This window comes from Heterodontus francisci, chromosome 26 (genome assembly GCF_036365525.1).
Source record: "Heterodontus francisci isolate sHetFra1 chromosome 26, sHetFra1.hap1, whole genome shotgun sequence".
In the NCBI taxonomy this organism is placed as follows: Eukaryota; Metazoa; Chordata; class Chondrichthyes; order Heterodontiformes; family Heterodontidae; genus Heterodontus; species Heterodontus francisci.
This window is the reverse complement of record NC_090396.1, coordinates 15,178,877-15,202,807: the sequence shown is the minus strand read 5'-3', so window position 1 is coordinate 15,202,807 and position 23,931 is coordinate 15,178,877. Positions and strand designations below refer to the sequence as shown.

The following is a 23,931-nucleotide window of genomic DNA, read 5'->3' as shown; positions in this document are numbered from 1 at the left end:
TATCGTGTTTAAAAGTGAAGGGAATGTAAATTTTGTAATAATAACTTCTTGACTTTGTACATAACACTTGCAAATTTAAGTCTGGGCATTATAGGTACATGAAAGCATAGAATTTCAATGTTACTAGAATACAATGTCATCAGTATAAAGCTGCTTAGCAAATTGGTCATCCGTTGATTGCTGTGTGTTTATAAAAAAAGAAAAACTTTACCAATACTACAACAATTTAGGATAAATAAAATCTTACTCGTACTGATAAATCCTACTAAAAATCAGTTCACTAGTTAAAATAATCTTACTCAAAAAAAAAACCAGCTACTCACTTGTTCCTTATTAAGTACCCTAACAGAAGTTACTAACCCAGCTATTTACTGATATTCCCTAACAGCAGTTACTCAACAACCAATCACCTTGCAGCTTTCCTGTGACATCACTGCTCACTTTGTTTACAAACTCTGGCGTGCCGTTCTCTCGGAAGGCAAGTGCTGTTGGCCGCAATCCTCGGGCTCTATTTGTTCGCTCCCCGCTGTGTTCTTCCCACAGGTTCGCTCCTCTCCCGGAAGAAGAGTCCCTCATCCATAAACCTCAGCTCATCCAAAACTCTGCTGCCCGTATCCGAACTCAAGTTCTGTGCTCGCTGACCTGTATTACCTCAATTTTAAGTTGCTCATCCTGGTCTTAAAATCCCTCTTCACCTTTCCTTATCTCCCTCACCTCCTCCAGCGCTAACTTTACGAGATCAATGCACTGCTTGGATTCTGGCCTCGAGTATCCTTGATTTCAATTGTGTCATCATTGCTAGCTGTGCCTACTCTGGAATTTAACCTTAAACTTCTCCGCCTCTCCATCTCATTCCCCTCCTTTAAAGACACTCCTGAAAACCTACCTCTTTGACTAAGGTTTTGGTCACCTATCCTATCTCCTTATGTGGCTCGGCATCAAGTTACCTTCGCTAATATTCCTTAGGACATTTTATCACGTTAAGGACACTATATAAATGCAAGTTGACATTGCTGTATCTGCCCTAGTAGTGTTTGATGGGACAATGTAGAGGGAATTTTACTCTGCATCTAAACCATGCTGTAACTGGCTTAGGTAGGTTCCTGAAATGATAATGTTGGTAGGGGAATAAAACACCAACATTCCAGTACTGTCAGTAGATAGCGATGAGCAAAAAAAAAAAAACACATTTAAACTCTTTCGGCATCAAACACATTTCTTCCTCCTTGTTGCTTACCATGGGTGCGGGCATACTGTGAGGGATCGACTGACTTGTGCAAGTACTTCCAGCCCCTTCTGCATGCCTTGCCTCAGCTTAAAAAAAAACAACTGTTACTATGCATGTACCAACAGTGCAAACCTCCAACCCAATGCAGCAAAATGCAGTGGCCCCAGACACCTGCAGCATTTCCCCATGAAGGAGTCCAAATATTTTTCCCCTCACTGCTCAGTCTTCTCCCCACCTCTCCAAAGGACATTGACTCTTTTTAAAAATGTGGTTCCACAGGCATGGGCAGACCACCTTCTCGCACCCAGACCCAGTACCTCACTGAAGAGGTCACTCTTCCAATGTCAAGACCCAGTCAGTGCGTGCCTGGCTGGTATTCCAGCTACCTAACCCCAGAGGCTGACATCAGCTAACTGAACCAGAGATTTTCTGCTTTGTACAGCAGCTGTCAGCCAGCTCAGTGGGCAACACTCTCGCCTCTGAAGGTCTGAAGGTCAGAAGGTCATGAGTTCAAATCCAACTCTACAGTCTTGAGGAGATAATGTAGGATGACTTCCAGTGCGGTACTCAAGGAATGCTGCATCGGTGGTGCCATCTTTTGGGTGAGACGTTAGAGATCCAGACGGGACTTCATGTGGATATAAAAGATCCCATGACACTATTTCAAAAGGCAGGGAGATTTTCCCAAATGTCCTGGCCTTTTTTTTTTTAAATCCCTCAAATCAACATTAAAACAAAATTTGTACATTTATCTCTCGGCTGTTTGTGGGACCTTGCAGTGTGAAAATTAGCTGTGACCTTTCCTACATTACAACAATGACCATACTTCAAAAAGGACTTCAAGAATGGCTAAGGTTGCAAAGGTGAGATATAAATGCAACTTTTGTTTACTGCTCAGTTACTAAATCAGAGCTCAATCAAGATTATCTATATTTATGGCTGTGATATTTTACAAGGGCACATTTGATAAAAAGCTCCCATCCATGTCTCTGCACTGGCATAGCCTAGGTACAAACTGACTAAGACAGTCATCCTGAGGAAGCAGAGTACCACTCACTCACATACACCAACGGCTTTCCTTATGGATCAATGCAAGTCTACAGATCCTCAGCTTTGTTCCCCAGTTGAGCTGATCTCGACCGCCCCCAAAAGGCACAAAAATCAGTCAGTGGCTGCTAACGGGAACCCAATCGAGTGATCACGTGGGATTGTCATGTGTGCAAGAATGTGGTGAACTGAGGTCCCGGAAAGCTGAATATCCTGCACTCACTGTCCAGATTGCACTGTTGAACTACAAGAACGCCCCCAGCGATTTAACATCTGCAGCACTTAAAGCAGCCAGATGCACTGCACAAAGAACAGCCAGGCGCTGCGCAAACGACTACTGGCAACACCTATGCAGTCATATTCAGCTGGCCTCAGACACCGGAAACATCAGAGGAATGTATGATGGCATTAAGAGAGCTCTTGGACCAACCATCAATAAGATCGCCCCCCTCAAATCTAAATCAGGGGACACAATCACTGACCAACGCAAACAAATGGACCGCTGGGTTGAGCACTACCTAGAACTGTACTCCAGGGAGAATGCGGTCACTGAGACTGCCCTCAATGCAGCCCAGCCTCTACCAGTCATGGATGAGCTGGACATACAGCCAACCAAATCGGAACTCAGTGATGCCATTGATTCTCTAGCCAGCGGAAAAGCCCCTGGGAAGGACAGCATTACCCCTGAAATAATCAAGAGTGCCAAGCCTGCTATACTCTCAGCACTACATGAACTGCTATGCCTGTGCTGGGACGAGGGAGCAGTACCCCAGGACATGCGCGATGCCAATATCATCACACTCTATAAAAACAAAGGTGACCGCGGTGACTGCAACAACTACCGTGGAATCTCCCTGCTCAGCATAGTGGGGAAAGTCTTTGCTCGAGTCGCTCTAAACAGGCTCCAGAAGCTGGCCGAGCGCGTCTACCCTGAGGCACAGTGTGGCTTTCGTGCAGAGAGATCGACTATTGACATGCTGTTCTCCCTTCGTCAGATACAGGAGAAATGCCGTGAACAACAGATGCCCCTCTACATTGCTTTCATTGATCTCACCAAAGCCTTTGACCTCGTCAGCAGACGTGGCCTCTTCAGACTACTAGAAAAGATTGGATGTCCACCAAAGCTACTAAGTATCATCACCTCATTCCATGACAATATGAAAGGCACAATTCAACATGGTGGCTCCTCATCAGAGCCCTTTCCTATCCTGAGTGGCGTGAAACAGGGCTGTATTCTTGCACCCACACTTTTTGGGATTTTCTTCTCCCTGCTGCTTTCACATGCGTTCAAGTCCTCTGAAGAAGGAATTTTCCTCCACACAAGATCAGGGGGCAGGTTGTTCAACCTTGCCCATCTAAGAGCGAAGTCCAAAGTACGGAAAGTCCTCATCAGGGAACTCCTCTTTGCTGACGATGCTGCTTTAACATCTCACACTGAAGAGTGCCTGCAGAGTCTCATCGACAGGTTTGCGGCTGCCTGCAATGAATTTGGCCTAACCATCAGCCTCCATGAAAACGAACATCATGGGGCAGGAAGTCAGAAATGCTCCATCCATCAATATTGGCGACCACGCTCTGGAAGTGGTTCACGAGTTCACCTACCTAGGCTCAACTATCACCAGTAACCTGTCACTAGACGCAGAAATCAACAAGTGCATATGAAAGGCTTCCACTGCTATGTCCAGACTGGCCGAGAGAGTGTGGGAAAATGACGCACTGACACGGAACACAATAGTCCGAGTGTATCAGGCCTGTGTCCTCAGTACCTTGCTCTATGTCAGCAAGGCCTGGACAACGTATGCCAGCCAAGAGCGACGTCTCAATTCATTCCATCTTCGTTGCCTCCGGAGAATACTTGGCATCAGGTGGCAGGACCATATCTCTGGCGCAGAGAGGAGAGAGCGAGCGAGAGGGCGCGAGCGAGAGAGCGGGCGAGAGGGCGCGAACGAGAGAGGGGGCGAGAGGACGAACGAGAGAGGGGGCGCGCGAGAGGGGGCGCGCGAGAGGGGGCGCGCGAGAGGGGGCGCGCGAGAGGGGGCGCGCGAGAGGGGGGCGCGCGAGAGGGGGCGCGCGAGAGGGGGCGCGCGAGAGGGGGCGCGCGAGAGGGGGCGCGCGAGAGGGGGCGCGCGAGAGGGGGCGCGCGAGAGGGCGAGCGCGAGAGGGCGAGCGCGAGAGGGCGAGCGCGAGAGGGCGAGCGCGAGAGGGCGAGCGCGAGAGGGCGAGCGCGAGAGGGCGAGCGCGAGAGGGCGAGCGCGAGAGGGCGAGCGCGAGAGGGCGAGCGCGAGAGGGCGAGCGCGAGAGGGGGAGCGCGAGAGGGCGAGCGCGAGAGGGCGAGCGCGAGAGGGCGAGCGCGAGAGGGCGAGCGCGAGAGGGGGAGCGCGAGAGGGCGAGCGCGAGAGGGCGAGCGCGAGAGGGGGAGCGCGAGAGGGCGCGCGCGAGAGGGCGCGCGCGAGAGGGCGCGCGCGAGAGGGCGCGAGGACGAGCGCGAGAGGACGAGCGCGAGAGGGCGAGAGGGCGAGAGGGCGAGAGGGCGAGGGCGAGAGGGCGAGAGGGCGAGCGCGAGAGGGCGAGCGCGAGAGGGCGAGCGCGAGAGGGCGAGCGCGAGAGGGCGAGCGCGAGAGGGCGAGCGCGAGAGGGCGAGCGCGAGAGGGCGAGCGCGAGAGGGCGAGAGGGCGAGAGGGCGAGAGGGCGAGAGGGCGAGCGCGAGAGGGCGAGCGGGCGAGAGGGCGAGCGCGAGAGGGCGAGCGCGAGAGGGCGAGCGCGAGAGGGCGAGCGCGAGAGGGCGAGCGCGAGAGGGCGAGCGCGAGAGGGCGAGCGCGAGAGGGCGAGCGCGAGAGGGAGAAAGAGAGAGAGGGAGAAAGAGAGAGAGGGAGAAAGAGAGAGAGGGAGAAAGAGAGAGAGGGAGAAAGAGAGAGAGGGAGAAAGAGAGAGAGGGAAAGAGAGAGAGGGAAAGAGAGAGAGGAAAAGAGAGAGAGGAAAAGAGAGAGAGGAAAAGAGAGAGAGGAAAAGAGAGAGAGGAAAAGAGAGAGAGGAAAAGAGAGAGGAAAAGAGAGAGGAAGAGAGAGAGGAAGAGAGAGAGGAAGAGAGAGAGGAAGAGAGAGAGGAAGAGAGAGAGGAAGAGAGAGAGGAAGAGAGAGAGAAAGAGAGAGAGGAAGAGAGAGAGGAAGAGAGAGGAAAAGAGAGAGAGGAAGAGAGAGAGGAAGAGAGAGGGGAAGAGAGAGGGGAAGAGAGAGGGGAAGAGAGAGGGGAAGAGAGAGGGGAAGAGAGAGAGGAAGAGAGAGAGGAAGAGAGAGAGGAAGAGAGAGGGAAAGAGAGAGGGGAAGAGAGAGAGGAAGAGAGAGAGGAAGAGAGAGAGGAAGAGAGAGAGGAAGAGAGAGAGGAAGAGAGAGAGGAAGAGAGAGAGGAAGAGAGAGAGGAAGAGAGAGAGGAAGAGAGAGAGGAAGAGAGAGAGGAAGAGAGAGAGGAAGAGAGAGAGGAAGAGAGAGAGGAAGAGAGAGAGGAAGAGAGAGAGGAAGAGAGAGAGGAAGAGAGAGAGGAAGAGAGGAAGAGAGAGGGAAAGAGAGAGAGGAAGAGAGAGAGGAAGAGAGAGAGGAAGAGAGAGAGGAAGAGAGAGAGGAAGAGAGAGAGGAAGAGAGAGAGGAAGAGAGAGAGGAAGAGAGAGAGGAAGAGAGAGAGGAAGAGAGAGAGGAAGAGAGAGAGGAAGAGAGAGAGGAAGAGAGAGAGGAAGAGAGAGAGGAAGAGAGAGAGGAAGAGAGAGAGGAAGAGAGAGAGGAAGAGAGAGAGGAAGAGAGAGAGGAAGAGAGAGAGGAAGAGAGAGAGGAAGAGAGAGAGGAAGAGAGAGAGGAAGAGAGAGAGGAAGAGAGAGAGGAAGAGAGAGGGGAAGAGAGAGGGGAAGAGAGAGGGGAAGAGAGAGGGGAAGAGAGAGAGGAAGAGAGAGAGGAAGAGAGAGGAAGAGAGAGGAAGAGAGAGGAAGAGAGAGGAAGAGAGAGGAAGAGAGAGGAAGAGAGAGGAAGAGAGAGAGGAAGAGAGAGAGGAAGAGAGAGAGGAAGAGAGAGAGGAAGAGAGAGGAAGAGAGAGGAAGAGAGAGAAAGAGAGAGGAAGAGAGAGAAAGAAAGAGAGGAGAGAGAAAGAAAGAGAGGAGAGAGAAAGAAAGAGAGGAGAGAGAAAGAAAGAGAGGAGAGAGAAAGAAAGAGAGGAGAGAGAAAGAAAGAGAGGAGAGAGAAAGAAAGAGAGGAGAGAGAAAGAAAGAGAGGAGAGAGAAAGAAAGAGAGGAGAGAGAAAGAAAGAGAGGAGAGAGAAAGAAAGAGAGGAGAGAGAAAGAAAGAGAGGAGAGAGAAAGAAAGAGAGGAGAGAGAAAGAAAGAGAGGAGAGAGAAAGAAAGAGAGGAGAGAGAAAGAAAGAGAGGAGAGAGAAAGAAAGAGAGAACTTGCATTTATATAGCACCTTGTAATGAATGCAGGATGTCTCAAAAGCACTTTACAGCCAATTACATTATTTTTGAAATATTCTCACTGTTGTAATGAAGGAAATATGGCAGCCAATTCACACACAGCAAGATCCCACAAATAGCAATGAGATAATGAGCAGATAAGCCATTTTATAGTGATGTTGGTTGAGGGATAAATATTGGCCAGGACGCTGGGAAGAAACTCCCCTCTTTTCTTCCAATTATCCCATGGAAATGTTTTGCTTTTTAAAAAACCTCCAGCTGCCAGGGCATAGGTTTAACATCTCACCCAAAAGGACAGAGAACACTCCCTCAGTACTAGATAGGGACTTTGGAGTGGGACTCCAGTCCACAACTGGAGGAAAGAGGAGTTTTAAAAAAAAGTTATAAAAATAAAAGCAAAATGTTGCTGATTCTGGAAATTTGAAATAAAGACAGAAAGTGCTCAGCAGGTCTGGCAGCATCTGTGGAGAGAGAAGCAGAGTTAACATTTTAGGTCAGTGACCCTTCATCAGAACTGGCAAAGGTTAGAAATGTAATAGGTTTTAAGCAAATAAAGTGGGGGTGGGGTAAAAAGCACAAAAGGGAAGCAGAGGGCAGGAGAGACTAACTGACAAGGAAGTCATGGGGCAAAGGCAACGAGAGTGCACTAATGGTGTGGTGAAAGACAAAGCATTAGTGCACAAAGAGCGAGAGCGTTAATGACAGAATAAATGAGCATCCCTAACCAAAAGCACAAACATGAAACAAACCAGCAGGCAGGCACATGGTAAGAAACAGAAAAAGAAAAAGAAAAAAAAGGGACCAGTCCTGCTCTGAAATTATTGAACTCAATGTTCAGTCTGGTAGGTTGTAGTGTGCTCATTCCACCAAACACATCTTCCCTTCCCCTGTCAGAATTCCTGAAGTCCCCAGCATCACAGATGCCAGACTTCAGCCAATTCGATTCACTCCACGTGATATCAAGAAACGATTGAAGGCACTGGATACTGCAAAGGCTATGGGTCCTGACAATATTCCAGCAATAGTACTGAAGACCTGTGCTCCAGAACATGCCACACCCCTAGCCAAGCTGTTCCAGTATAGCTACAACACTGGCATCTACCCGGCAATGTGGAAAATTGCTCAGGTCTGTCCTGGACACAAAAAGCAGGACAAATCCAACCCGGCCAATTACCTACCACCCCATCAGTCTACTCTCAATCAGTAAAGCGATGGAAGGTATCATCAAGCAGCACTTTCTCAGCAATAACCTGCTCAGTGATACCCAGTTTGGGTTCCGACAGGGCCACTTGGCACCTGACCTCATTACAGCCTTGGTTCAAACATGGACAAAAAAGAGCTGAACTCAAGAGGTGAGGTGAGTGACTGCCCTTGACATCAAGGCATCATTTGACAGAGTATGGCATCAAGGAGCCCTAGAAAAACTGCAGTCAATGGGAATCAGGGGGAAAACTGTACACTGGTTGGAGTTATACCTAGCGCAAAAGGAAGATGGTTGTGGTTGTTGGAGGTCAATCATCTGAGCTCCAGGACATCACTGCAGGAGTTCCTCAGGGTAGTGTCCTGGGCCCGACCATCTTCAGCTGCTTCATCAATGACCTTCCTTCAATCATAAGGTCAGAAGTGGGGATGTTCGCTGATGATTGCACAATGTTCAGCACCAATCGCAACTCCCCAAATACTGAAGTAGTCAGTGTAGAAATGCGGCACAGTGGCGAGGGCGGCACAGTGGCGCAGTGGTTAGCACCGCAGCCTCACAGCTCCAGCGACCCGGGTTCGATTCCGGGTACTGCCTGTGTGGAGTTTGCAAGTTCTCCCTGTGTCTGCGTGGGTTTTCTCCGGGTGCTCCGGTTTCCTCCCACAAGCCAAAAGACTTGCAGGTTGATAGGTAAATTGGCCATTATAAATTGTCACTAGTATAGGTAGGTGGTAGGGAAATATAGGGACAGGTGGGGATGTTTGTTGGGAATATGGGATTAGTGTAGGATTAGTATAAAATGGGTGGTTGATGTTCGGCACAGACTCGGTGGGCCGAAGGGCCTGTTTCAGTGCTGTATCTCTAATCTAATCTAATATTCTGCAACAAGACCTGGACAATATCCAGGCTTGGGCTGATAAGTGGAAAGTAACATTCGTGCCACACAAGTGCCAGGTAATGACCATCTCCAACAAGAGAGAATCTAACCATCTCCCCTTGACATTCATGGCATTACCATCGCTGAATCCCCCACTAACATCCTAGGGGCTACCATTGACCAGAAATGGAACTGGAGTAGCCATATAAATACCGTGGCTACAAGAGCAGGTCAGAGGCTAGGAATCCTGTGGCAAGTAACTCACCTCCTGACTCCCCAAAGCCTGTCCACAATCTAAGGTACAAGTCAGCAGTGTGATGGAATACTCTCCACTTGCCTGGATGGGTGCAGCTCCAACACTCAAGAAGCTCGACACCATCCAGGACAAAGCAGCGCGCTTGATTGGCACACCATCCACAAACATTCACTCCCTCCGCCACCGACGCACAGTGGCAGCAGTATGTATCATCTACAAGATGCACTGCAGCAACGCACCAAGGCTCCTTAGACAGCGACCTCTACCACCTCAAAGAAGAGCAGCAGATGCATGGGAACATCACCACCTGCAAGTTCCCCTCCAAGCCACACACCATCCTGACTTGGAACTATATCGCCGTTCCTTCACTGTCGCTGGGTCAAAAAGGCAACTCACCACCACCTTCTCAAGGGCAATTAGGGATCGGCAATAAATGCTGGCATAGCCAGTGACGCCCACATCCCATGAATGAATAAAAAAAAATTCTGAAGGGATCAATTCCGAAGGGATCATTCCCTTCGCGACACCCCAGTCCACTCCATTACCCCCGGCATCTTCCCATGCAATCACAGGAGGTGCAATACCTGCCCTTTTACTTCCTCTCTCCTCACTATCCAAGGCCCCAAATACTCCTTTCAGGTGAAGCAGCGATTTACTTATACTTCTTTCCATTTAGAATACTGTATTCACTGCGCACAATTCAGTCTCTTCTACATTGGGGAAACCAAACGCCATTTCAACACCCGCCCCTGCTCTCATGCCCACATCTCTGTCCTGGGCTTGCTGCAGTGTTCCAGTGAACATCAACACAAGCTTGAGGAATAGCACCTCATTTTCCAACTAGGCACACTACAACCTACCAGACTGAACATTAAGTTCAATAATTGCAGAGCACGACTGGCCCCTTTTGTTTCATTGGGTTCTCTTTTTTTCTGTGCCTGCCTACTGGTTTTTTCATGTTTGTGCTTTTGGCTAGGGCTGCTCATTATTCGGTCATTAATACTCCCTCTGCAATAATGCTTTGTCTTTCACCACACCATTAGCACACTCTGCCTTTGCCCCATGAGCTCCTTGTAGGAACACAGGAGCAGCAGTACGCCATTCAGCCCATCGAGCCTGCCCTGCCATTCAATATGATCATGGCTGATCATCCACTTAAATGACTTTCCACTATCCAGCACCCCCCCTCCACACACAATCCCCTTATGTCATTTGTATTTAGAAATATTGGTCAATCTCTGCTTTAAACATACTCACTCAATGATTACCCTCTGGGGTAGAGAATTCCAAAGATTCACAACCCTCTGAATAAAGAAATTTCTCCTCATCTGTTCTAAGTGGCTTCCCCCTTATTTTGAAATTGTGACCCATGGTCCTAGACTCCCGAACCAGGGGAAACATCTTAGCTATATCTACCCTGTCTATCCCGTTAAGTATTTTATAGGTGATCTCATTGAAACCTCTCATTTTTTGAAACTCCAGAGAATACAGGCCCAGTTTCCACAATCTTTCTTCATAGGACAGTCCTGCCATCCCAGGAACAAGTCTGGTGAACCTTCATTGCACTCCCTCTATGGCAATAATATCCTTCCCAAGGTAAGTGGACCAAAACTGTACACAGTATTCCAAGTGCAGTCTAAGCAAGGTTCTAGACAATTGAAGCAAAATTTCACTACTCCTGTACTCAAATCCTCTTGCGATAAAGGCCAACATACCTTGGGCGGCAGAGTGACGCAGTGGTTAGCACCGCAGCCTCACAGCTCCAGCGACCTGGGTTCAGTTCTGGGTACTGCCTGTGTGGAGTTTGCAAGTTCTCCCTGTGTGACTGCGTGGGTTTCCGCCAGGTGCTCCGGTTTCCTCCCACAGCCAAAGACTTGCAGGTTGATAGGCCATTGTAAATTGCCCCTAGTGTAGGTAGGTGGTAGGGAATATGGGATTAATGTAGGATTAGGATAAACGGGTGGTTGATTGTCAGCACAGACTCGGTGGGCCGAAGGGCCTGTTTCAGTGCTATACCTCTCTGACTCTATACCATTAGCCTTCTTAATTGCTTGCTGCACTTACATGTTAGCTTTCAATGACTTATTGGCAAGGACACCCAGGTCACTTTGTACATCTACAGTTTCTAATCTCTTACCATTTCACAAATACTCTGCACATCTGCTCCTCCTACCAAAGTGGATAACGTCACATTTTTCCACATTAGATTTCATCTGCCACATTCTTGCCCACTCACTACGTCTGTCCAAATCCCCTTGAAGCCGCTTTGCATCTTCCTCACAACTCATATTCCAACCTAGTTTGGTGTCATCCACAAACTTGGAAATACTACATTTGGTCCCCACATCCAAATCATTGATATATATTGGGCTGCCCCCCCCCCCCCCCCACCCCACACAAGCACTGATCCCTGCAGTATCCCACTGGTCACAGCCTGCCAACGCAAAAATGATCCGTTTATTCCTACTCTCTGCTTGTCAGTTAATCTCTCTGGCTCTCTGTCCTATCACATACCTTCGCTTGTCCCCCACCCCCACTTTATTTGCTTACAACCGATCACATTTCTAATCTTTGCCAGTTCTGATGAAAGGTCATTGACCTGAAACATCAACTCTGCTTCTCTCTCCACAGATGCTGCCAGACCTGCTGAGTATTTCCAGCACTTTGTTTTTATTTTTAAAAAAAGTTATGTTTGGCATCCTCCATCTAACTGAGGACTTCTGATGGGGCCCCTGGGGACATGTTCAGTTAGTGCTCAGTCACACCTCAAAATTAGTGCACAGAAAAGAGTCATTAGAGTGCAAATGGCCTCAAGGGCTTACTTACCTTCTAGAGTCTGTGGCAGTAGTGCATCACCTCCTGGAAGAGTCATGGGCCCTGGATAAGGGGGAGGAGCCATATAGTTCATTGTACCCTCTGTGGGAGGTGGTCCAGGGTAAAATCCAACTGTGAAAATGAGAATAGATAAGCAATTTGGCTTAAGAGACACACAGACCTCAGGACAGTGTCTGATCTCAGCTGGAGTAGCAATAGAGGCCTGACCACCAGCCAGCAACTTCTGCTGGGCTTTGTGTGTACATTAGCATCGAATGAGGACAGGATAAGGATTGGCTGGAATGCCTCCCCTAAGGTCTAATACCCTGATGTTCAACAATTAAGTTCACCTGAGAATGACTGGTTCATGAGATCCAGCTCCCATGAAACTGTAACCAAACAAGGAAAAGGTGGGGGAAAAAAAACAGCAGAGACCAAGAATTTTCACTATTGTGAATATTTTATCCAAATGCCTGTTTTGTGTGGAGAGTAGGCTATTAAACCATGATAGATGCCATAGTGAGCCCAATCTCATGCTCACTATGTCCACACACAAGAAGTGGAGTTAAGCTAATAATTACCGATGGGAATCTGTCAACTTCCATCCTCCCCAGTTCAAAGGAGTGGAGGCAGTACGTGTTAGATATATTCAAGCAGGAGAGATAATGAGGGTGAAGGAGGGGGTGGAAACATAGAAAGGAAACATATCCAGAGGCAAAAGACTCCCCATAAGCTCTGTCTCAGGGGCAGCAAGGTGTGGGGTGGGAGACATGGGATATTCCCTGTCTCAGCCCTGCCACTTGGCTGGTATTCATTTGGTGGGGTCGGCTGCCACTGGATATCTAAGATGAGGGTTAATTAAAAAAAAAAAAAAAAAATTTCTTGTATCTTTCTATGATAAACAGGATAGCAGTGGGTTGCCACAGAGGAAAGTCTGGCTTATCATCTTCTCCAAAAATGTCTGAGTATTATCTATAAGTAATGCCTAAGCAAGGATTAACAGTAATGACATCAGTCATTAGTGATTAAAGTGCAACTTTACTGGCTAGTGTAATAAACCATAATTCATTAAATATAGTACACAGGATATTTAGGAAGTTTTTAATAAAATTATTCCAAGAGTTTCAAAGAACAGATTGGTCAGGAAATCTTGTTTGAGGGAAGTGTCTATAGAGTAAACATCCAAGATTGTTTATGTAAATAAATTGTTTTCAAAGGATTCAAGAACAGATAAGTCATAAGGTCTTGAGGCAGGTAAAATAAAGCATATAAACAGGCGCATGGTTTTCAACAGCTAGATGAAGAGCTCCAAAAGATAGAGATCCCAAACTTCACTCTGTACAGTTAGATTGATCACCTATGCTGTACATGAACAAAGCTTGTTTCTGATACTCCATCAAGGGCCATGGGGGCGGGAGCCGGTGCAGCCGCAATTCGAAAATCAGTCCTGGAGATGGTCTCCTGGTACCTTATGCCTCCAGGGCAGTCCACAATCTTCAATGTGGGGTGTTGGGGGGGGCAAAAAACAGAAGCAGCTCACCTCCAATTAACAGTCCATTAAGCTCATGAAGGAGCTGGTTAAGCAGTCAGGGTCCACACAGCAACTTTCAATTAGGATTCCAGTGAGCCCAACTGGTCTGGTACACAATACTGCACAGCTGTCAGGCTCACAGTGGGCAGGAGCTTTAGTAGATGAAATGTTTTGGGCCCATAGAAATCAGTGCTGGCACCAGCACAGGACTTCTGTTTTATTTTAGAAGCACTGCTTCACCTTTTTATTCCATGGGCTCTCCATGGAGCTACCTGTCATCAGCAAGGCAGCAGCAAGCCCCATCACAGCTGCTCCAACCTCCTGCAGACTCTGCCACTAATTGGGTGCCGAGCTCGACTTATGCCCAATTAGGGCATCTACATTTGACAACTATGCCATGCTAACAATGCAGCTGCAGCGTAGGGTTGGGACCTGGAAATCATCTGGGCATTGGGTTCCCAACCCAGTTTTAAAAATCCCCCCCTTCCTTCAAGTGTCTTGTGATTACTCATAGCGTGCTGTTGTGAACCTTAGAAGGAAGGAGACTGACTAACAGTTGATCCAACAGCTGCATCAAAAGGAAGTTGGCAAGCCTGACATGGAGCAAACAGAGTCTCCCCTGCCAGTACAGGGCAGATCAGAAAAACAATCTTCCTTAAAAAAAAAAAGGATGAACTCACCTGGAGGTGGGGGTGGGTAAGCAAAGATTGCACATGGTGGAGGGTACACTGGTGCTCCCATGGATGACGCCATTCCAGATGCACTGTTTGAGAAGTAGGTGCAGCCGTGTCTGCCAGCTGGGATTTCACCCCTAGAGGCTGCAGAAGAATGAGAGTTTAGTAAATACCTGACTCACAAGATTGAAGGTTGATTCTAAAAATTATGTTCTGGATGATTGAACAAACAGGGTTAAACTCCACAGGGAATCCTGTCCTTTTCAAGAGATTGGCATCTGGAGCCCACAGCCACTTTCAACTCTTTCTTTCAACAAACAGAATATTGTGAAATGGCACAGCTCCCATTTATCTGATCATAAGACAGTCACTCAAATGTTGTACAATGACAGTCCTGCACCCACCAGTACTGTACCCCCGTGTTATACAGTGACAGACTGTACCCACCAGCAATATTCCCTCTAAGTTACATGGATGCACATCAACCAAAAAGCTCCTTTGCAGGTTGCACAAAAACGGGCCCCTTTAAGTCACTGCACCTGCATGGCCAAGCAAAAAAAAAAATAGGTCCGCACACTTAAACATATCACTTGCATACTGCAAAAAGAATTATGAGGGTACGCTGCATACCAGTACTGTACCAGTGTTATACAGTGACAGACCCATATTCACCAGTACTGTATCCCAGTGATGAGATCTTGATATTTTGCACATTTCATGGATTGGGAGCCAATGTTGGGGTAAGAAGGGATACAAAAGGTTCTGTCGCTGGTGGTCGATGTGGAATGCACCCAGAGCTGATAGAAGCCTATCTTTGGAATATCCATGAAATGGGCTACATCACAGACATGGACCAGTTGGCCCAGACCTATATCTCAGTCCAGCAAATCTGACTGCATTGCCCAAAGGGGAAGCTGCTTACTGTCCTCAGCTCCCAGCACATGAACAGTTATGGGTACTGGACAGGACACAAGCTCCAGGTTCATCAGCAACCATGAACTAAAATCTATAAATCCCTCTTTTTCCAGTATCCCTTTTCTAATGGAGCAAATCATGGACTTAGGGCTCAAACTGCCTTAGTGCAGCTTACCAGGGGATAACTCCCTCAAGAACTAGCTTGCATTTATAGAGCAGCTTTCATGATCCTTGGATGTCCCAACACACTTTATAACCAAATGAATTGTAGTTACTGTTGTAACATAGGAAACATAGCAGCCAATTTACATGCAGTCCCACAAACAGCAATATGATAAATGACCAGATAGTCTGTTTTTAGTGATGTGGGTTGAGTGATAAATATTGATCAGGGAAAATTCACGTGCTCTTAAAATAGTGCCATGGGATCTTTTACAGTCACCTGAGAGGGCACGGGACCTTGGATAAATGTCTCATCTGAAAGCGCAGCACCCTCAATATTATCTTGGAGTGTCAGCCTGAATTATATGCTCAAGTCTGTGGAGTTAGGCTTCTGACTGTGCAGCGAAAGCACTATCCTAATGGGTAGCTCATCCGCATGGTTTGCGTCACCAAGCATCTGGACTAACAACCCTTCCAACAGGAACCATACCCCAACAAGAATTAGCAGCGTTAGGAAATAATGGGACAAAATATATTGAAGGAGGATGTTGCACATGAGAAATGTGATGAAAAAAAATTAGACTCAAGCTGAAGAGTTATAAAAGTTGACTACCTTTTTAAAACAAAAATAGACAATACTGCAAAAGATGGCATGTCTATTTGAACACTTCTTTTGGGCCTCCTTATCTCGAGAGACAATGGATACGCGCCTGGAGGTGGTCAGTGGTTTGTGAAGCAGCGCCTGGAGTGGCTATAAAGGCCAATTCTGGAGTGACAGGCTCTTCCACAGGTGCTGCAGAGAAATTTGTTTGTTGGGGCTGTTGCACAGTTGGCTCTCCCCTTGCGCCTCTGTCTTTTTTCCTGCCAACTACTAAGTCTCTTCGACTCGCCACAATTTAGCCCTGTCTTTATGGCTGCCCGCCAGCTCTGGCGAATGCTGGCAACTGACTCCCACGACTTGTGATCAATGTCACACGATTTCATGTCGCGTTTGCAGACGTCTTTATAACGGAGACATGGACGGCCGGTGGGTCTGATACCAGTGGCGAGCTCGCTGTACAATGTGTCTTTGGGGATCCTGCCATCTTCCATGCGGCTCACATGGCCAAGCCATATTTGAACACTGCCACAGTTATAAACAAAGGATGCCTAACCAGGCTGGGAAGTGACAATTACACCCATCCAGAAACATTCCTGAATTGAACAGATTCTAAAGAAGGTTTGAAGTGGAAACATCATAATTGGATTCTCATCCTGGGCCTTTGTGTGATCACCATGGGAGAGACCAAAGTGTTTCCTACCAGAATCTGATTGACTATGTGAGACCTAGAAAGCATCACCAAAAAGCTTGTCGAGCTAAGAGCTGGGTGAAAATCCAGCATGCCAGAAGGGAGCTGCCCTGCTGTAAATTCTACATTTTTAAACTTGTGCAGCAGTGAACTGGACGTGATCTTGTCTTCAAACTGAACTTTCAACCCACAGAGAAATCTACAAACACCTCAGGCCTGCAACCAACGAGAACGTGACTTCCGAGAGAACAACAGGTTTACTGCGAACCCCGAAACCCTACTTCATGTAAAACCACTTACCCTGTGTGCGCGCGCGTGTGCAAGTGAATGAGTGAGTGGATGTGGCTGTGACAATTTCGGGACAAGGCATATTGCTCAATAAATAATTAAATTTTCTGTTTTAAACCTACAAGAAAACCTGTCATTGATTGTTTATTTGATAAATAAAACACAAAGGGGTTAATCCCCAATAACAAAAAACACTTGCTGCTGTCAAGTGGAAGTTGAACAGTGGGAACCACTCACACCCCTCACTATGTGATCGTAACAAAGGAAAAGCATGGAGAGCGAGTGCGGCTGTGAGGGACAATGCTGAAACCTGCAGCGCAAGTGAGTGAAGTCATACCCTGTGACGCCGACCGTAACATCAGCTGTCCAAATTCAATGGCTCCTCCGCTGGTGAAGGTAAGTTTAAATGTTGCAGAACCTTCCCATCCCCCTGAGGAAGAAAAAAGAAACTGTTAGAATGGGGTGGGAAAAAACAAGAATTCTTCAAAGCTGCTCTGATTCTCTCAGACTAAGTTTCAAGCAAACTCTGTGCCTTTATAAAATGTTTACTCCCAGAAAAGTAAATTTAGGGACAGGAAAGGCCAAAAAAACCATGACATTATTTCAGAGATCATCACACCATATCTCTCACCAACCACCCACCCTATTCTTCACCCCCACCCCCTTCACCTTATTCCTCACCTCCACCAACCCACCTTCTCATCATATCCCTCACCCCCACCCTCTCATCAACTCCTTCGCTCCTGTCCAAGTGTCAATGGAGTCTATTGACAATATCTAATCAATGACTCTCCCTGCTAACCTACCCCCAATTACCCAGTCAGATGAAAAGGCTACACTGGGAATTGAATCCTTCACCACAGGAACAATCAATAGTGACAATTCTTTTCAATGTGATTACAGTAACTTTTACAATTTTAGCCTTGGATAACAGGATTGGACTGAATCCTGACTAGAAGTTTAATATCGCATTAACCCAATAATAGCAAGTGGTTGTTCAGTATTTTCACAGCCTTCCTTCCATTACTCAACATTCTCCAAGGGATTTTCAGGCCAATTAACAATCTGATAGGCCACAATATGAACACATCATGGCCGCAGACATCTATACATCAGCTGATAGAGCGGTTAGTCCTCTGCGGCAGGAGAGTTTTATGGGCTCCCATAACCCATACGACGAAGGGGAGACACACATTTCCCCCCCACCCCCAGATTAAAGTATCCCCTGGAGGTCAACCCAGAATTCAGAGCCGGAATCCACTCGCAAGAATCAAATTATGGGAAGGCAAGAGAGGATCAGATTGCAAGGAAATTACTGTTTTCCCAATATTGAATGGAATTCCTCATCTGAGAGTATTTTCTTGATCAGTAAGTGCTGAATGAGGAAGGACAACACATTACTGGATTTAGTCATGGGGAATGAAGTGGGTCAAGTGGAGACTGTCATGGTCCAGGAGCATCTCAGGAATAGGAGATCATGGGTTTAGATTAGTAATGGAGACGTTCAAGGAGCAATTTAGAATAAAAATATGTAACTGGAGAGCTAATTGAATAAAAGGAACTGGCCTGGTAAACTAGAATCAAAGACTGGCATACAGAAATGTAATGGAGCAATGAATGACCTTTGAAACGGAGATGGTTTGGGTATAGTCTAGTTACAATGCCACATGGGAGAAAGGCAGAGCAACCAAAGTCAGAACTTCCTGGATGTTGAGGTTAGGGCATTAGATGAAACAGAAAAAGGGCACTTATGACAAACTTCAGCTTGATAAGGGCGAATCAGACTGAATATAAAAAAAAAGTAGTGAGAGAGTACAAGAATAGATTGTCAATTAACATAAAAGGAACTCCAAAGGTCTTCTACAGGCATATTAATGGTAAAGGGTTGTCAGAGGAGCAATGGGGCCGATTCGGGTCCAAAATGAAGATCTATTGGTGGAGGCAGAAGGTATGGCGAAAGTACTAAATGAGTACTTTGAATCAAAGACGACAACTATGCCAAAGCGATGGTAGACAAGGAGGTTGTCGGGATATTGGATTAAATAAAAATAAAGAGTATCTACCAGAAAGGCCAGAAGTACTTAAAGTGGATAAATCATCCCATCTGGATGTGATGCACCCAAAAAAAATTATTCATTCATGGGATGTGGGTGTCACTGGCCAGGCCAGCATTTATTGCCCATCCCTAACTGCCCTTGAGAAGGTGGTGGTCAGCTGCCTTCTTGAACCTCTGCAATCCATGTGGGGTAGGTACACCCACAGTGCTGTAAGGAAGGGAGTTCCAAGATTTTGACCCAGCGACAGTGAAGAAATGGCGATACAGTTCCAAGTCAGGATGGTGTGTGACTTGGAGGGGAAACTTGCAGGTGGTGGTTTTCCCATGCATTTTCTGCCCTTGTCCTTCTAGGTGGTAGAGGTCGCAGGTTTGGAAGGTGCTGTCTAAGGAGCCTTGGCGAATTGCTGCAGTGCATCTTGTAGATGGTACACACTGCTGCCACTGTGCGTCGGTGGAGAAGGGAGTGAATGTTTGCAGATGGGGTGCCAATCAAGTGGGCTGCTTTGTCCTGGATAGTGTCAAGCTTCTTGAGTGTTGTTGGAGCTGCACCCATCCAGGCAAGTAGAGAGTATTCCATCACACTCCTGACTTGTGCCTTGTAGATGGTGGACATGCTTTGGGGAGTTAGGAGGCGGGTTGGGGGAGGGGGCCTGAGTAGGACTGGAACAAAGAATGCTCGACATATCCCACAAAAAGACAGGCATAACTAGGACCCATGCGGGTACCCATAGCGACACCTTTTACCTGAAGGAAGTGCGTGGAGTTGAAGGAGAGGTTGTTCAATGTGAGAACAAGTTCAGCCAGGCGAAGGAAGGTGGTGGTGGATGGATTTCCCCCCCACTGTGGTTGACAGGGCCCTCAACCGTGTCCGACCCATTCCCCGCACCTCTACCCTCACCCCTTCCCCTCCCTCCCAGAACCGTGACAGGATTCCCCTTGTCCTCATTTTTCATCCCACCAGCCTCCATATCCAAAGGATCATCCTCCGCCATTTTCGCCACCTCCAGCGTGATGCCACTACCAGTCGCATCTTCCCCTCCCTTCCCGTCAGCATTCCGAAGGGATCGTTCCCTCCGCGACACCCTGGTCCACTCCTCCATTACCCCCACCACCTCGTCCCCGTCCCAGGGCACCTTCCCCTGCAATCGCAGGAGGTGTAATACCTGCCTATTTTCCTCCTCTCTCCTCACTATCCCAGGCCCCAAACACTCCTTTCAGGTGAAGCAGCGATTTACTTGTACTTCTTTCAATGTAGTATACTGTATTCGCTGCTCGCAGTGTGGTCTCCTCTACATTGGGGAGACCAAGCGCAGACTGGGTGACCGCTTTGCGGAACATCTCCGCTCAGTCCGCAAGCAGGACCCTGAGCTTCCGGTTGCTTGCCATTTCAACACTCCCCCCTGCTCTCATGCTCACATCTCTGTCCTGGGATTGCTGCAGTGTTCCAGTGAACATCAACGCAAGCTCGAGGAACAGCATCTCATCTACTGATTAGGCACACTACAGCCTGCCGGACTGAACATTGAGTTCAATCATTTCAGAGCATGACAGCCCCCCATTTTACTTTCATTTTTAGTTATTTTTCTTCCTTTTTTTTTTTAAAAACATTCTTTTTTACAATCTTTTTTTGCATTTATTTCATTTCATCTTAGTTTGTTTAGTTTGCTTACCCACTGTTTTTTTTCAGCTTTGCACTTGCTGCTGTTCAATATTCAGTGTATTTACACCTAATCTATACTAATGCTTTGTCTTTCAACACACCATTAACATATTGTTTGCCTTTGCTCCGTGACCTTTTGGTCAGCTATGTGGCCTGGTCCAATCTGCACCTTCTCCTTTGTTATCTCTTGCCCCACCCCCACCTCTCTTGCTTATAATCTGTGACTTTTCTAATATTTGTCAGTTCCGAAGAAGGGTCACTGACCCGAAACATTAACTCTGCTTCTCTTTCCACAGATGCTGCCAGACCTGCTGAGTGATTCCAGCATTTCTTGTTTTTGTTTCAGATTTCCAGCATCCGCAGTATTTTGCTTTTATTTATATGGCTACTCCAGTTCAGTTTCTGGTCAATGGTAGCCCCTAGGATGTTGATAGTGGAGGATTCAGCAATGGTAATGCCATTGAATGTCAAGGGGTGATGATTGCTGAGCGAAGTACAGGCAGAAACTGTAGAGGTGCTGGTCACAATCTTCCAATCCTCCTGAGATACAGGGGTGGTACCAGATGACTGGAGGATTGTAAATGTTTCTCCCCTGTTGAACAGGGGAGTAGGATAAAGCTGGTAATTACAGGCCAGTCAGTTTAACGTCAGTGGTGAGGAAGGTTTTAGAAGCAATAATCGAACAAGCAGGGACAAAGAGAGCCAGCTCAGTTTTGTGAAGGGAAAAATCATGTTTGACTAAAATGACGGATGATTTTGTGTTAACAGAGAAAGTGGAGGAGGACAGTGCAGTCGATGTGTATATGGATTTTAAAGGTATTTGATAAAGTGCCACAAAATTAGGCTGGTTAGAAAAATGGATGCCCATGGGATTAAAAAAAGGTACAGTAGCAGCATGGATACAAAATTGGTTGAGATAGAAAACAGAGAGTTGTGATTGGCTGTTTTTCAGACTGCAGGGAGGTATACAGTGGAGTTCCCCAAGGTTCAGTACTAGGACCACTGCTGTTTGATACACATTAATGACTTGGACTTGAGGATAAGGGGTACAATTTCAAAACCTGCACATGACACAAATTTGAAAGTATATTAAAAGGTGAAGACAGTAATAGACTTCAAAAAAGGACGGAGACAGGCTGGTGGAAAGGGCAGGCACACGACCGTTGAAATTCAATGCATTTTTTTGTAGTAAGGAGGCTAAATGGTACAATTTTAAAAGAGGTTGAGAGGAGAGGGACCTGGGTGGGGGGGTTTGTGCATAAATCTTTGAAAGGGATAGGACAGGTTAACAAAGCAGTTAATGAAGCATATGGGATCCTGAGTTTTATAAATAAAGGCACAGGGTACAAAAAAAAAAGGAAGTTACGCTAAACCTTTCAATAAACATTAGTTCAGCCTCAGCTGGAGTAGTGTGTCCAGTCTTGGGCACCACACTTTCAGAAGGATGAGAAGGCTTTGGCGTGGATACACAAGAGGTTTATGCAAATGGTTTCAGCAATGAGGGACTACTGTTACACAGTTAGACTGGAGAAGCGGAGGTTGTTCTTAGAGCAGAGAAGGCTACAAGGAGATTTGATAGAAGCACTTAAAATCATGAAGGGTTTAAATACAGCAAATAAAAGAGAAACTGTTCTTAATGGTTGAAGTGTCAATAACCAGGAGGCAGAGATTTAAGATAATTGGCAAAATAACCAACAACGACATGAGGAAAAAAAAACTTTATGAACAAGTCATTAGGATTTGGAATGTACTACCCGATAGGGTGGTGGATATAGATTCAACAGTAGCCTTCAAAAAAAAAAAAGGGAGCTGAACGAATACTTGGAGAAACATTTGCAGGAATATGGGGAAAGAGCAGGGGAGTGGGACTAATGGGATTGCTCGGTGAAAGAGCCAGTGCAGACTGGAAAGAGCAAATGGCCTTGTCCTGTGCTGTATCATTTTATGATTTTATCTCCCCTTGGTTTCTCTGAACTCATCTTATCTAGCAGATACACTTCTTGGACACCATTCCCATTAAACTACTGACCATCAAACTTCCTTTCCAAGATGCTATGCTAGCTGACATTAGAATTGGTACCTTTTCCTCAGGTTCAGTCTCCTTTTCAAAACAGCCATTACCCCATCCTTGATTGTGTTATCACCTCCTAAATCCATGCCCACCTCTTCTGCAACTCCCATGTTTGAATCTCTCCGATCAGGTTTATTCCCTGACCACAGCATCAGGACAGCACTAACTAGCATCACAAATGACATCCTCCAACTGAAACCATGCTGTACTATCCCTCCTTATCCTTCCCTAAAGCCTTCGACACAGTTGACCACAGAATCGTCCTCCTATGTCTCTCCTCGTCGTGCAGTGAGTGGAATTGCCTGAAACTGTTTAAATTCTTATTTATCCAGTCATAGCAAGAGAATCTCCTGCAATGGCTTCTCATTCTTCTCCCACACCGTTACCTCTGGAATCTCTAGAATCTATCTTTCCTCTTTAAAAAAGGTGGGGGGGGGAAAGGAGGGTTCAGGAGAGGTGAGATTTAGAAATCCAAAGAGAAAAGCCAAGGCATTGCAACAGTATAGCACTGTGGGTAAAGAAAAGCCGAATAGGAGAGGAAGGGACAGTTTACTAGAAAGAGTACATCGGCAAATAAGGTCTTGAAGGGAATGGAAGCAAAAAAAAAAAAAATGAAATTAAAGGTTCTATATCTGAATGCATGAAGCATCTGCAATAAGATAGATGAACTAATCATACAAATAGAGGTACATGATTTAGATCTAATTGACATTACAGAAACATGGTTATCAAAGGTTGGGAAATAAATATTCCAGGGTACACAATATTTCAGAAAGATATACAGAATAGCAAAGGAGGAGGGGTAGCACTGATGGTAAAGGATGACATAAGGGAATTAGTGAGAAAGGATCTGGCCTCAGATGATCATGGAGTAGAATCCAGTACAGGTGGAAATAAGAAATAGCAAGAATCAGATAACACTGGTGGATGTAGTTTACAGGCCCCCTAACAGTAGTTATACTGTCAGGGCATTAAAGAAGAAATTATTGGAGCTTGTAACAAAGGCAATGTAATAATTGTGGAGGACTTTAATCTTCATATAGAATGGGGACAATTAAATTGGCAGGAGTGGTCCAGAATATGAGTTTGTAGAATATTTTTAGGACCATTTCTTGGAGCAATATGTTGTGGAGCCAACTAGGGATAAAGCTATCTTAGATCTAGTATTGCTTAATGAAGTAGGGTTAATAAGCAATGTCATAGTAAAAGATCCACTGGAAAACAGTGATCATAATACAACTGAATTCCAGGTTAAGTTTGAAAGTGATATGCTCCAATCACAAACAAGAATCTTAAACTTAAAGCCAATTACATAGGCATGAGGGGAGAACTGGCTAAAGTAAATTGGGTAAATAGGACAAAAAGGTATAGTGGTAAATTTTTAAAGAAACAATTCAAAATGTTCAACAAAAATA

At 46.4% G+C, this 23,931-nt stretch overlaps 1 protein-coding gene across 6 annotated transcripts in view; it reads right to left on the bottom strand.

Moving 5' to 3' along the window:
- Window positions 1–23,931, bottom strand: part of LOC137384190 (WW domain-binding protein 2-like) — a 118,444-nt gene that overhangs the window by 30,839 nt on the left and 63,674 nt on the right. For 5 of the 6 annotated variants that reach the window (XR_010977538.1, XM_068057832.1, XM_068057834.1 and 2 more), the window contains exons 4-7: window positions 17,067–17,159; window positions 14,082–14,219; window positions 11,883–12,002; window positions 1,238–1,314 (exon numbers count right to left, since the gene is read on the bottom strand). Coding sequence is in view for 5 of the 6 variants with exons in the window: in XM_068057832.1 (XP_067913933.1) it covers window positions 1,238–1,314; window positions 11,883–12,002; window positions 14,082–14,219; window positions 17,067–17,159 (428 nt within the window). In the remaining variant the exon portion in view is untranslated. The remainder of the gene's footprint in view (window positions 1–1,237; window positions 1,315–11,882; window positions 12,003–14,081; window positions 14,220–17,066; window positions 17,160–23,931) is intronic. The other variant, XM_068057835.1, reaches the window with a different exon arrangement.